This window comes from Sorex araneus, chromosome 1, assembly GCF_027595985.1.
Source record: "Sorex araneus isolate mSorAra2 chromosome 1, mSorAra2.pri, whole genome shotgun sequence".
Taxonomy (NCBI): domain Eukaryota; kingdom Metazoa; phylum Chordata; class Mammalia; order Eulipotyphla; family Soricidae; genus Sorex; species Sorex araneus.
Window position 1 is genome coordinate 392,939,640 of NC_073302.1, and position 14,255 is coordinate 392,953,894.

A 14,255-nucleotide genomic window follows, 5' to 3' on the forward strand; every position below is an offset into this window, starting at 1 on the left:
ATGTGGACCCCCCTAGCCAAAAGATCCTCACTTAAATAAAAAAAATCCTCTGAAACTAAAGATAGAGCAATAATATAAAATTTGTGAATAATCAACACAACAAAAATTAGATAAATGAAAGGTGCAACAGAAAAATTTAATTATGATGGACATTATTAGACAGATTCTATATAGCAATTGAAGACAACAGGAGAGAATAAGTGTATCAGGTACTAGAACTGCAGGGTGCATCAGCAAAACATAAGCAAAACCCCCAAATCTTTTACCTAAACCTCATACTTTCATTATATAAGATTTCATTTTAAAAACTAATTCAAATGCATCATGAACTTATAAGTAAAATGTAAAGTTAAAAAAATCTTATTAAAAAATACACAAAATCACTTTCCTTAAAAGGAAAGCATTTATAAACAAGATTCATTAAGAAAAGACTGAAAACCAAAACCCCAAAAATGTTACTCCTTAAGGAACGACATAAAAATGAAAAGACAAGTTTCAGGCTCTTTCTCTACCTTGGAGACTTTCCCACATCTTGACCTAAGTTGTAAAAACTAATTAAAAATGCACCATGGATATATAAGTAAAATATATGGCTAAAAAACTTTCATTAAAAGACATCAAAGCTTTTTCCTTAAAATAAAAGCATTTATAAACAAGATTTCACAAGAAAAAACTAAAAAACAAAATAAAAAAAAACTGTTGCTCTGTAAGAACTATGTAAACACGAAAAGACAAGGTTCAGCTCTTTCTCTACCCTGGAGACTGACCCACATCTCAACCTAAAATGTATTATTTTTTTCTTTTTAGTTATGACTCATTCCCCCCACTGAGATTGGCCCATGAACCTGAGATGTGTATTCTCGGCTTTCCCTGTCTCTGGAAAAGGCATTCTCTCTTGTCATGCCTCTCTCTTTTTCCTCACGTGTCTAAGTAAATTTCTTTCAATAAAACTATTTTACTCCATTTAGACATTTAAAATGGACATCTCCAAATTGGATTTAAAAAATACACAAACAAATATACACACATAAACACACACAGACACAAACCACAGATATGATAAAGGGCTAGAATCTATACATATATCTAAAGAACCCAGTGTGCGGGGGAGGGGGGGAACACAACACAAAGAAACCAATTAAAGATTGGGCAAAAGACATGAATATACATTTCATCAGAGGATAAAGAAAGGGCAAGTAAACACATGGAATGGTTTCCAGCATCATTAGCCCTCAGTGAAATATATATTATGTCACACATAAAATTATAAAACAGGCACACCAAACTCAGGTGAGGATGCAGAGAACTTTGTTCACTCAAATTGCTGGTGGACATGAGCAGAGTGATAGATACAGGAATCTGGAAAACAGTTTTGCAGTTTCTTATAAAACTAAGCGTGAAATTATCTTACACCTCAGCAAACTGATGATCTAGACACTAGTCTAAGAGAAAGAAAAATTATGTTCACATCAAAACATAATGAAAGTTTTGTAGAAGACTTATTACTAATATCCAAACGTTAAAACTATTACAGATGCACTTTAATAAACCACTATGTCAGAACAACTGTGTAATACTACTTAACAAAAAGAAGGAAAGAATTGTTTATACTCATAACCCTGGGTGAATCTCCAGAAAAGTGCTATGCAATAAAAACCAGTCTAACAAGGTTATATATCATATGATTTCACTAATATAACATTCTTAAAATGACAAAATTACAGACAAGAGAATAGATTGATTAATGGTTTTCAGGGGTTAGCCGTGATGGAGATAGGAGAAAATAACTATAGCTATAAATAATTGCACATACATCCTTGTGATAGAATTATTTGATTCAAGCGGTGCTCGGGGGACCATAGGAGATGCTGAGAATCGAACCCGGGTCGACCGCGTGCAAGGCAAACACCCTACCCGCTGTGCTATCACTCCAACCCCTAGCAGCTTCTCCTTACTCATCTTTCACAACAGTGCCATACTGGAGACTCTTTCAGGGTCAGGAGAATGAGACCCATCATTGTTACTGTTTTTGGCATATGAAATACGCCACGGGGAGCTTGCCAGACCCTGCCATGCTGTCAGGATACTCTCGGTAGCTTGCCGGGTTCTCGGAGCGGGAGAACTAGACAATAAGAAGTCATGAGGCCGTAAATGCCAAATATAAATATGTATAAATTATTTCAAAACAAAACCAAGCCTACCTTGAGAGGTGGAGAAGGAGAGCTACACATGAAGGTCAAAATATCCACAGTAATCAAATATATTGCTCCTATATATTTTTTGAGTAGTACAAAGCTATCTATATTAGAAAGCTTTTAACTTAACAAAATTGCAATTCTATATGCCTCAACCTAATACCGATTTAGAATTTTAGGTTTCAAGAAATTAGTGTTTGGAAAAAAATGAGTATTTAGACACAGACAATATATCTTTCACAACAATTAACTCAGAATAGATACAGCAACATAAAAGTTCCTACAATGTGCCACTGGAGAAATGCATTATGACCTTGAATATGAAGATGGCATTTTTAGCAAACATATAGCTGACAGAAAAATAAACAGAAAACATTTTGTCTTTGGGGAGCTGGTGAGGTGTACAGTGGAGCACTTGTCTTCTATGTGGGAGGACCTCAGTTTGCGTTCCACTCTCACCAAGAAATAGAGAGAGAGAGAGAGACGGGGAGTGAGAGACAAAGAGACAGAGAGTTTTATGGATAGTTTGTTAACAGAAGCATTGCCTTTCTATTATTTTATATTAGAGTTACAGTGGAAGTTGACTATCAATTCCTGAACATAGTTTGGATTGTGTCATGGTCTTGCCCAATTAATGTGGTTATGTCTATGGAAAGTCATTAATGGAGAAAAGAGCCAGAGCCAGATTTGTTGGATTTGGTGTAATACTTGATATATTGGTAATAAAAATAGCATACTGTACACTCCTAATTTTAAAATACTTCTAGTGATCTCTTTGTTGGTTGTCTCTGATGTTGATGACTCTTGGAGTGATGTTTGAAGATGAACATAGAAAAAGAACTGAAGAGAATTTCACATGCCTCTTATGTGTGCAGTTCATTCAAGGATGGCATTGACCTCTGCACTCAAACCCAGCACTATTAGTACCTTAGCCCATGGGTAATTGCTTTGAAAAGTCAGGAAGATTTAGTGCATCTGTAGGACATTGGTTTGGGTGCCAGTGAAAATAGGAACATTAGAGCATATTATCTGGACATTAAACATAGTCAACAAATGTTTATTATATTCTATAACACTACCTATATCTAGCTTTGTAAATAAGAATAGACCAATGTAGAATTTGAGCCTACAAATTCTTATACTATAAAAAAACTATAATACTGTTTATTCAGGATGTTATTGAGATTGCTTGTATGTGATATTTAGTTTGATGATTAATTACTTAGGCTTTCCAGGTAACCTCAGTTTCTTTTTTGTTTTTAGTTTTATGTTTAACTTTTTGTTTGTTGCTTTTTGGGTCACACCCACCGATGCTCAGGGGTCACTCCTGGCTCTGCGCTCAGAAATTACCCCTGGCTGTGCTCAGGGTACCACATGGGATGCTGGGAATCGAACCCGGGTTGGCCGCGTGCAAGGCAAACGCCCTACCCGCTGTGCTATCACTCCAGCCCCTAACCTCAGTTTCTTACCTTTGTCAACAGATCCATTTTTTTTTAATAGCAGGACCTCCACAAGACCTGAATTTATGTGTCAGTGTTTGTTTTCAGAAAGTTTCCTTCTAAAGTTTATTAAGGCTTTGAAGCTGTCTTGAATTTGAATGTTTCTCTTATTAGCAAATTACTTAGTCTCTTTACCTTTTTGTTTCCTAATATCTAAAGTCACTGTCACTGTCATCCCGTTGCTCATTGATTTGCACGAGCAGGCACCAATAACGTCTCCATTGTGAGACTTGTTGTTACTGTTTTTGGCATATGGAATATGACACTGGCAGCTTACCAGGCTCTGCCGTGCAGGCGAGATACTCTCGGTAGCTTGTCAGGCTCTCTGAGGGGGATGGAGGAATCAGACCCAGGTGGGCCGTGAGCAAGGCAAATGCCCTACCCGTTGTGCTACTGCTCCTAAAGTAGAAATAATGCTGAATCACTGTGTAATTGAGAATAAATGAGGTTCTGTGTATATAAGGAATCCAATATTCTTCCTTCTGTAAAATAAAATTTTTCTACTTGCTTATGAACCAAGTAGAAGGATTAAATATCATTCAGGATCTTATGATTAGATTTTGCTCGGGAGCACATCTGCTTGCCTTGGCTTGTGGAAAGTTTTCTAAGTCTTGTCCTCACGCATGCTTGGTTCCCTCATTCTTTCACCTCTTCCCTTGATACTTCAGAACCGGAGTACTGTTTATAATTGCTGTGCTGAACAAAAGCCATTTATCTTGAAACTTTCAATTTCCCCCAACTCCCAGGTTAATTTGTTAAGATAAAGATCCATGCAATATTTAATGAAAAATGTAAAGTTTATCATATACCTTCCCATTAAAAAGAACCCAAAGTAGCTTATATGTGTGTCTTTGTGTATGTATGTATGTGTTGTACACACTAAAAAACAGAACATCACACACAGGAGATATAGAACAGGAGTTAAGGTACTTGGCTTGCATACTGCTGATCCCAGTGTGATATTGTCAGTCATATTGGGTATTGTCCCAAACATCATATTGTCCCCGAATCACTGCCAGAGATCACTCCTGAGCACAACTGTGGCTGGCCAAAAATTAAACAAAAAGATAAAGATCAGGACCAATGATCAGAAAGCAGATTTTGTTCTATACATATTAGCAGCAACATATATGTATTTGCTTCTACTTTATGAAAGATACAATTATTAAGATTTTTAAATGGCCTAAAATTATATTTTTAAACAGGTACTTTCTTCATTTACTGATAAAGAACTATTGGCATATGCCAAAGCTGGTGCAGTAGCTGAAGAGGTTTTGGCAGCAATTAGAACTGTGATCGCATTTGGAGGACAAAAGAAAGAACTTGACAGGTTTGAATTTTTTATTTTAAGTTGATAAAAATTTGAAATGTTTTTGTCATCCTATGTACCCTTCATATTAATAGTGTTGATTTAAGATTTTTTCTAACACATGTATTTTTTATATAGCTTAATGACTGTCTCACAGGATGTCTAATATTCTGGAGAAATAGTTCTGGTTGTACTCTTAATAAAAAAGTACTTTATGAAGGCTGAAACGTTTTCCTTCCTCCCTCCCTCCCTCCCTCCCTCTCTTCCTTCCTTCCTTCCTTCCTTCCTTCCTTCCTTCCTTCCTTCCTTCCTTCCTTCCTTCCTTCCTTCCTCCCTCCCTCCCTCCCTCCTTCCTTCCTTCATTCCTTCTTCCTTCTTCCTTCCTTCCTTCGTTTCTTTCTCTTTCTTTCTCTTTCTCTCTCTCTTTCTCTTTCTCTCTCTCTCTCTCTTTCTTTCTTTCTTTCTTTCTTTCTTTCTTTCTTTCTTTCTTTCTTTCTTTCTTTCTTTCTTTCTTCCTTCCTTCCTTCCTTCCTTCCTTCCTTCCTTCCTTCCTTCCTTTCCTTCCTCCCTCCCTTCCTTCCTTTCTTCCTTCATCACACCCAGTGATGCTCAGGAGTTACTCCTGGCTCTGCACTCAGGAATCACTCCTGGCAGTGCAGAGGGACCATATTGGATGCTGGGGATTGAACTTGGGTTGGCCGTGTGCAAGGCAAACACCCTATCCGCTGTATTATTGCTCCAGCCCCAAGGCTGAAACATTTATATCTCTTATGATAATCTTTTTTTCCACCTAGGTTTTTTTTTCAAATTTTAATTGTATTTTTGGCTGGAGCGATAGCACAGCAGTAGGGCGTTCACCTTACATGTGACTGACCTGGGTTCGATTCCTCCACCTCTCTCAGAGAGCCCAGCAAGCTACCGAGAGTATCTCACCTGCACGGCAGAGCCTGGCAAGCTACCCGTGGCATATTCGATATGCCAAAAACAGTAACAACAAGTCCCACACTGGAGATGTTACTTGTGCCTGCTCGAGCAAATCGATGAACAGCGGTAGCTAGTGTTACAGTGCTACCATTCAACTGACCTCCCTCTACCTGTTCCATCACACCACCATATTTATTCCTTATTGAGATATATTGAGATTACCATCAGCTTAATTAAATTTGTTTGTTTGGGGCCATATCTGGTGGTGCTCCGTGCTCAAGCATCACTCCTGGTAGTACTCAAGGAACCATATGTGGGATTGAACGCAAGTCAAGCACCTCACCCTCTATATTATCTCTCTGGCCATCAATTTAATTTTTGATCTTCTAGATAGAATGACTAGTTTGTATGACAGTATGTAATGGAATTTTAATCTGTGGTTCCTTTTTTCAGGCCCTAATCAGTTAGATTGTACTCTATGATCTGGAAAATAAAAATAAAATAAAAAAATACATTGGTATAAAAGTTCAAGATACATTTCATTATATGTTTAGTATTTTCCTTGCAACTATTTCTTTTAATTGGACTTTTGAAATATAGATGGAAATTCATAGTATTTGAAGTATCTAACTTGAAACTTTTAATATTCATTAGCTCCATTTATTTTTAAGTAGCAACAGATTTTATTTAAAGTTGATATTTTATACTAATTCATTATGGTATGTTAATATGAATATTTTTAATTTTATTTTTTAAAACTTTTTTATTGAATCACCATGTGGAAAGTTACAAAGTTCTCAGGTTTATGTCTCAGTTATACAATATTCAAACACCCATCCCTTCACCAGTGCCCATATTCCACCACCAGAAACCCCAGTATACCTCCCGCCCCGCCTCCCGCCCCCCAACCGTATAACTGATGAATTTCACTTCATTTTCTCTTTACCTTGATTACATTCCATATTTCAACACAAAACTCACTTTTTAAAGAAATTTTTTATTGAATGAATAATATTTTTTAAACAGAATATACTAAGATATGTTATTTGTGGGTTAAACATTGCTTGGTAAAACCATAGGGACAAACAAAGGAATTTTTATGATAGGCTAATGATCATCTCTGCAAGAAATGACAGATTGTAGAATCGACTTACACAGGGAACTTTTGTTGCTATGGAAAAAGTTCTGATTCTTGACCTTAGTTGTGTGTCACGGATGTGCATTGTCTAATTATTCTTACAACAGTATGCATGTTTAGTACTCTTTTGTCCATAGAATATATTCCACACCCACTAAGATGCTCCTGAGAATAGTGGGTTAAGTACCATATTTGCAGAAAAGCAATGTCTCTGTTCTATTTGATTTTCGCTTAAGCTTTTGCATTTTCCCTACACTAGGTATTGCTAATGGAAGTTTTGCTTTATGATTAAGTGAGCATTCAATTAAACAAGACCCCTGTTTTCATGTAGCTAAAATATGACCCGGGGAAGTGGAGAATACAAAGAGCCACAAATAAGCAAAGCATTTGTTATATGGCTGGGAGTAAATATTATTGGGGGAAATAAATACTTAGAGTATAGTGCTTTCTTGTTAGTTAATATTTGAAGACATAGAAAAGAGTTTTGAGCTTGAAAATTCTTTTTAATTTTCCTGAATGAAAGGTGAATAAGAATAAGAAAGTTTTGGTAGCATAAGGAGACAAATTTCATCTACTTCAACTTAAGTCCTAACTTCCTAGTTTCTGAAAAGAAAAAGCATCTCCCAATAGAAATCAGAATCTAAAGGCCTTGCCCTTACATATAGTTAAGGTAAGGAATTTTCACTGCCTTGTGATGAGTTATTTTTCCTCAAAGATAGGGGTTCATATTAAAAATGAATCCTTCTCCAGTCATACAACTGAGCTGTACAAAAAAAATTCTGCAGAAAGTTTAGATAAATTATTAAACAAATTTTAGTGAAAAATATTATGTTGGAAAACGTAGAATATACTGATGTGGTGTTGGAATTATATACTTGAGAACCATTATTAACAGTATTGTTAATCTCAGTCAATTGTAGAATCTCAATTGTAGAATCTCAATTGTAGAATCAATTGTAGAATGTCAATCAATTGTGGAATCTCAAACAATCAAAATAATAAATAGAAACGCTAAAGATAAAAAGATAAATAAAAATTCACTTCATTCCTTTAATTAAAAAAAATCCTGGGATGTAGGTTGGCTCTATCCTGTAAATGTAAAGATAATTTATAATTAGAAAATTTATTAGTATATTTAACCATATTGATAGATTAAAAGAAATAAGCATTTTATTTATGAATAAGAGAACACATAAATATATAGTTTGTGGTAAAAATTCTTTAAGAAATAACCTTCCTGGGATAAGAGAGATAGTACTGGGGCTGGAGCAGTAGCACAGCAGGTAGGGCGTTTGGCTTGCACGCGGCCTACCCACATTCTATTCCCAGCATCCCATATGGTCCCCTGAGCACCACCAGGAGTAATTCCTGAGTGCATGAACCAGGAATAACCTAGCCGGGTGTGACCCCCCAAAAAAAAGATCTTAAAAAAAGAGAGTACAGAAGGTAAGGTGCTTGCCTTGCACGTGGCTGACCCAGGTTTGATACTCGTCACCCCATTTGTTCTCCCAAACGCACGCAGAGCTAGGGATAAGTTCTGAACACAGCTGAGAGCAGCCTGAAAATCAAAATCATCATCATCATCATCATCATCATCATCATCATCATCATCATCATCATCTTTCCTAACTTAATAAACAATATATACTAGAAAGCCACAGGAAACATACTTATATAATAATAAAATGAAGAAAACATTCCTTTAAAGTAATGAGTGAGTGAAAAAAATAATAAAGTAATGAATGAAGTGTATATGCGAGTAACCTTTCAAGTTAGTGTTGTGATGTTACTTGATAATAAGATCATGAAAAGAAATATAATAATAAGTACTAAGCAAAAGGAAAAATTAACACCACAACACTTGGACAACAAGAAGCAAATCTGTCATTCACAAAAGATGTGGTTGTTTACACAAAGGTTCCTACACATAGTCTACAGACTGACAATACGTAGTAAAAGCTCTGGGTACTGGTCACAATTCAGAAAATAATAGCATTCCTGTGAAACAGCAGTTAGCATTTAAAATATATATTAATCTACCAATTTTAAGAGCAGTTTTCCCCCATAATTCATTGTATCTGAAATTGTGGTCTTTCTATAGTCTGTCTCATTTCTCTCATTTGACAATTAGCATCGTTCTGAATTAGAGTAAAATTTTTCCTAGCAGGATTTGTATTTGCTTCTGCTGCTTACAGAGGACACCATTGATCTGAGACCACTATACATTAAATTCATTGTCTAGGAGATTTTGACCACAATGATAGTGTGAATTCATATGTCAGACCTGTGTGAGTGCTACCTTATAGTTCAAAATCTCAGGGGAGATTTTCTATTTTGTTTTGTTTTGCTTTCCTCTTTGTGATATGTACTCATACTGAATGGAGTTAGAGCTCTTCATTTTATTCTCCGTTTTGTAGTGATACTATGTATAAATTTATTGGTGCTATATAAAATGATAGCATAGCAATGCTTCTTAAAATTAATGATAATCCCCAGTGGAAACAAACCCTTAGATCATTGCCAATAGAATAGTGAAATGAAGTTGCAAAGGGGGTGTAAAGGGCACGGACTTGGTGGAGTGGTGATGTTTTGATACAAATATAAAATAATAAAATGGGGGGTGGTATGGCGCCATACAGCGGGTATGGCGTTTGCCTTGCATGCGGCGACCCAGGTTCGATTCCCAGTATCCCATATGGTCCTCTGAGCACCACCAAGGGTGATTCCTGAGTGCAGAGCCAGGAGTAACCCCTGTGCGTTGCCAGGTGTGACCCATAAAAAGCAAAAATAATAAATAAAAATAAAAATAAAAAATAAATAAAATGGGAACTTATAAAATCACGCTACTTCAATCATGTTACTTCCTTCCACATGATGGAAGGAAGAGAGGAACATATGAAAATTAGAAAGGAGTTAACTTATAAATTTAAAATATGAAGATTAGAAAGAAGTTAAGTTACACATTAAATTATATATATATACATATATATATATCCTGAAAGAATCAAAGAACATGCTAATGAGAGTGAGGAGGGCAAATTGGCATCAATTGTAGTGGACAGGGAAGTATCTTTAGGGAGTTTTTATCTAGACCAAGGCTTGAGGGATGAAGTAAAAAATAAAAATCCCTGCCATAGTGGAATCTAGAAGAGTCCTTAAATTTCTTGAGTTAGCAAGTATTTCGGCATATTATGTTCCAGAAAAGACTTGTGTGTCCATCCAGAGCTCATCTGACTGTGGCGAAATTGAGATGAAGAGATGCACACTTAAAAGTATACCAGGGCCATAATGAGGCAGCTAAGGTCAAGTGTAGCTCAGAATTTTATTCCAAGGGGACAGGGAAGTGATTAAGAATCTTCACGAAGAGAACTCTTGTCCACATTATGTGTTAAGGTCACTTCTCTGTCTGTGGTTAATCTAGAGAATGAATCAGAACAAAGTGTAGATGCAAGCAGGCCAGGGGGAAGGGTAATGGCAGGCTGATCTAGACTGTAGGAAAATGTGGATAACAGGTATCAGAATTTGGGATATAATTTGAAAATAGAGCAGAAAAATCTTTTCCCTTGGCCAAACATAGTCCTTTAATTTTTTTCTTTGAGTTGTTTCTTTTGTACTTCTACATAGACAAATATTAAGTTCTTTTACTTTTCCTTTGAATTAGCAGGTACAGGATGAAGCTGAGTTGCTTGAATCTTAACTAGAATTTTAAATTAATTTAATTGATAATATATAATGGTTTCTATCCTCCTTCGTTTAAAAACTATATTTTCTTTTTTATGTATCTTGCAAATGTTTATCTGTTAGTACTGACTTTTCTTTTCTTAACTGAAGTTGTTCCTTGCTCTTGGAAGTGGCTTTCTGCATCTTTTGGCTATTTGCATGATGTTTTCAAATTAATTAAGCATAGTAATTTTTCTATATATGAATACTTTTGTTATATAACTATACTTTTGGAATCTCTATTTCAATTGGTATTTTCATACTGCTTCCAGTGAATAGATGTCTGTAATATCTGGGTTTATATGTGTTTTTTTTTTAATTGTAAGTTAATAAAAAACCTGCATAAAAGAGCATTGTTTGTGTTTCCTCCCACCTTATCCCCTTCTCTTCATTTATTTTTTCTGGCATCTAAATTATTTTCTTCCTTGCTGTTGCTTCCTTTGCAAATGTTACCTCTGGCTGCATGGGACAACAACATATCAGTGAATTGATTTCTGCATTAGTCGCGGTAAGCAAGAACTCAAAGAAGTTAATAGGGTGTTACATCTTAAGTGTTAAAATTCCTTAAACGCAATCATGTGTAATTATATAACCATGTGTAGCTCTAATTATATGTGACTACTTTATTACTGTTTAAATTTGGTCTTCAGCGGAATGGGTAGTCATGTACATTTTATTTCGCATGCTTTTGTAACTGGTAAAGTAGCAATTGAAGTTTAATATTTTTAATCATAAAGGCAAAGAAAGAACGCATGCTCATTCTGAGTAGGGCTTGAACTTTGCGATATATCCTAGCTACTGGTATCTGCAAAAGAAAATTAACATAAGGGCTGGAGCAATAGCACAGCGGGTAGGGTGTTTGCCTTGCATGTGGCCGACCTGGGTTCAATTCCCAGCATCCCATATAGTCCCCTAAGCACTGCCAGGAGTAATTTCTGAATGCATGTGTTAGGAGTAACCCCTGTGCATTGCCAGGTGTGACCCAAAAAGCAAAAAAAAAAAAATTAACACAATACTGCATAACATCTATATAGTCTTGTTTCTATGGGTTGAAGTCCTCAATATATGAACTCTTCAAGTTAGAAAGCTTTTCCATTTTGAATAGTTAGGAGCTTCTTTCTGCATGGTAGTGTTCCAGGCTCTGCAGGACATTTGAAGTAAGAGGATAAGACAGATTTAAGATTCAATTATAATCTGACCTATTTCTCTACTAATTGTATTTTGATTCTGTTTTTATGAATAACATTAATAACTTTAGACATTAATAACTTCTACCAATATCTTCCATGTTGAACAGGATAGACTGCTATATTTCTTCTAGGTAATGGCCAATCAGAAATGAACTGCTTTCTGAAGGTTTAAAAAGTACTGAAGTTGTCATTTGGGAGTAAGAGTTAAGTCATTAGACTTGGAAAGAGAAAACATGTCAGTGAACCCTAATATTGTTTGTTTGTGTTCTTGCTCTTTACCTTCTTCCTATAATTCCCAGTATTTGTCCTCAGACGTGTCAATGGATGATCTCCAAGTTTGGCTAATAAAAGATAGACTTCCAGCCATTATCAGGTTATAGGGTCATAGATACGCAGAGATTTGATTATTCTCAACCCTGAAGGTAACTCCGTATCCTTGGGTAGCTTGAGCTAGCCAAGTCAGAGCCCTTTTCTTCAGCAGTGACCAATCACAATCTGACAGATGGAAATATATAGAAAGGCTAGGAAAGAGAACATGGTACATGAAGGATTACTTCACATTTGTAAGCCAAATTATTTTTGCAGACCCATGATTTTAGGAGTAAACATCTGTGAAAATAAGATAAAACATCTAGTTAATTTAATGTAAGAATATTTGATAAAAATTCAAAGCTTTTTGTACTTTCATGTTCTTGTACTTTTATCCTCTCATTTTGTTTTTCTATAGTCCCAGAAGGACTCAACATGGGAAAGAAACTTCCTAAGCTTCCTTACTGTTGAGAAACTATACTGACTGTTTTCTTGCATTTCATCCTTACCTTATGAATCATTTCTTTTTTTTGCTTTTTGGATCACACCCGGAGATGCACAGGGGTTACTCCTGGCTCATGCACTCAGGAATTACTCCTGGCGGTGCTCGAGGGACCATATGGGATGCTGGGAATCGAACCCGGGTCGGCCGCGTGCAAAGCAAACACCCTACCTGCTGTGCTATCGCTCCAGCCCTGACCTTATGAATAATTTTTAAAGGCAAATTTTTAAAGGGAAAGCAAGTGTTTGAATAGTTTATTTTCTCTTGTGAATAAAACAATTCATGTTCACAAAATTTGCTAAATATCATTTCACTTATTTCACTATTGCTAAGGGCAAAGCTGTTATTTTTTAAATTAAAAACTTTTTAATTGAATCACCATGGATTACAAGGTTACAAAGATATTTATGATTGAGTTTCAGGTGTTTATTGCTCCCATACCAATCCTTTCATCAGTGTCCATGGTTATGGTTACCTTCCACCAATGTCCCGTGTCATTTTTTTTTTTTTGCTTTTTGGGTCACATCCAGCATTGCACAGGGGTTACTACTGGCTCATGAACTCAGGAATCACTCCTGGCAGTGCTTGGGGGACCATATGGGATGCTGGGAATCGAACCCGGGTCAGCTGCATGCAAGGCAAACACCCTACCCACTGTGTTATCACTCCAGCCCCATCCCATCTCTCTAGGATAAAACTTTTAGAAGACTTTTAGAAGACTCTTCCGTAAAATATACTGCCTTTACGTCTGTTTTCTTTTTTACAGAAATAAATGAAATAGCACTAACATTATTGGGTTAGTATAGCCAAAAGGAGAGAATACTTGTGAAATACTTGTCTCAGTGTTGGACACATTCTAAGTATTTAATGATGATCATACCACTTTAACTCACTTTGTAAGATTTATGAGAGTACATATATATGCATATATATGTAACTTGTTTTGTTCTTCCTCAGATACAACAAAAATTTGGAAGAAGCTAAAAAGCTTGGAATAAAGAAAGCTATAACAGCCAACATTTCCATGGGAGCTGCTTTTCTGTTGATTTATGCATCGTATGCTTTGGCATTCTGGTATGGGACCTCCTTGGTTCTCTCAAAAGAATATACTATTGGACAAGTACTTACTGTAAGTAATGTTATGCTAAGAAATTGATCATTATTTTAAATGCCAGTGTTATTAAGTCATGTCAGCTTGGTTGTAAGATATTAATATACAAGGACCAATTGGATAATACAGAAATCTGCCCTATTAGGTTAAAAAGTAAAAAAGAACTTAGGTATAGACAGTGATCAATATTGTTGTCTCTTTGCAGATTCCTTGCACAATTAATTTATTAATTAACTGAAGCCTAAATATGAACATTACCGAGATCTATATTACAAACTTAAATTTGTGAAGATTATTTCTTTGTGCCAGACTCAAGGGACTTGAGTGAGGGAGGAAGGATTTGGGCTATATCTGGTAA

The 14,255-nt window shown here is 35.9% G+C and overlaps 1 protein-coding gene across 4 annotated transcripts in view; it reads left to right on the plus strand.

Annotated features, from left to right (window-relative positions):
* Window positions 1-14,255, plus strand: part of ABCB1 (ATP binding cassette subfamily B member 1) — a 229,913-nt gene that overhangs the window by 167,748 nt on the left and 47,910 nt on the right. For 3 of the 4 annotated variants that reach the window (XM_055137510.1, XM_055137666.1, XM_004602277.2), the window contains 2 exons: window positions 4,900-5,024; window positions 13,744-13,915. In XM_055137510.1, the coding sequence (XP_054993485.1) occupies window positions 4,900-5,024; window positions 13,744-13,915 (297 nt within the window). Of the gene's footprint in view, window positions 1-4,899; window positions 5,025-11,268; window positions 11,294-13,743; window positions 13,916-14,255 lie in introns of those variants that run through there. The other variant, XM_055137589.1, reaches the window with a different exon arrangement.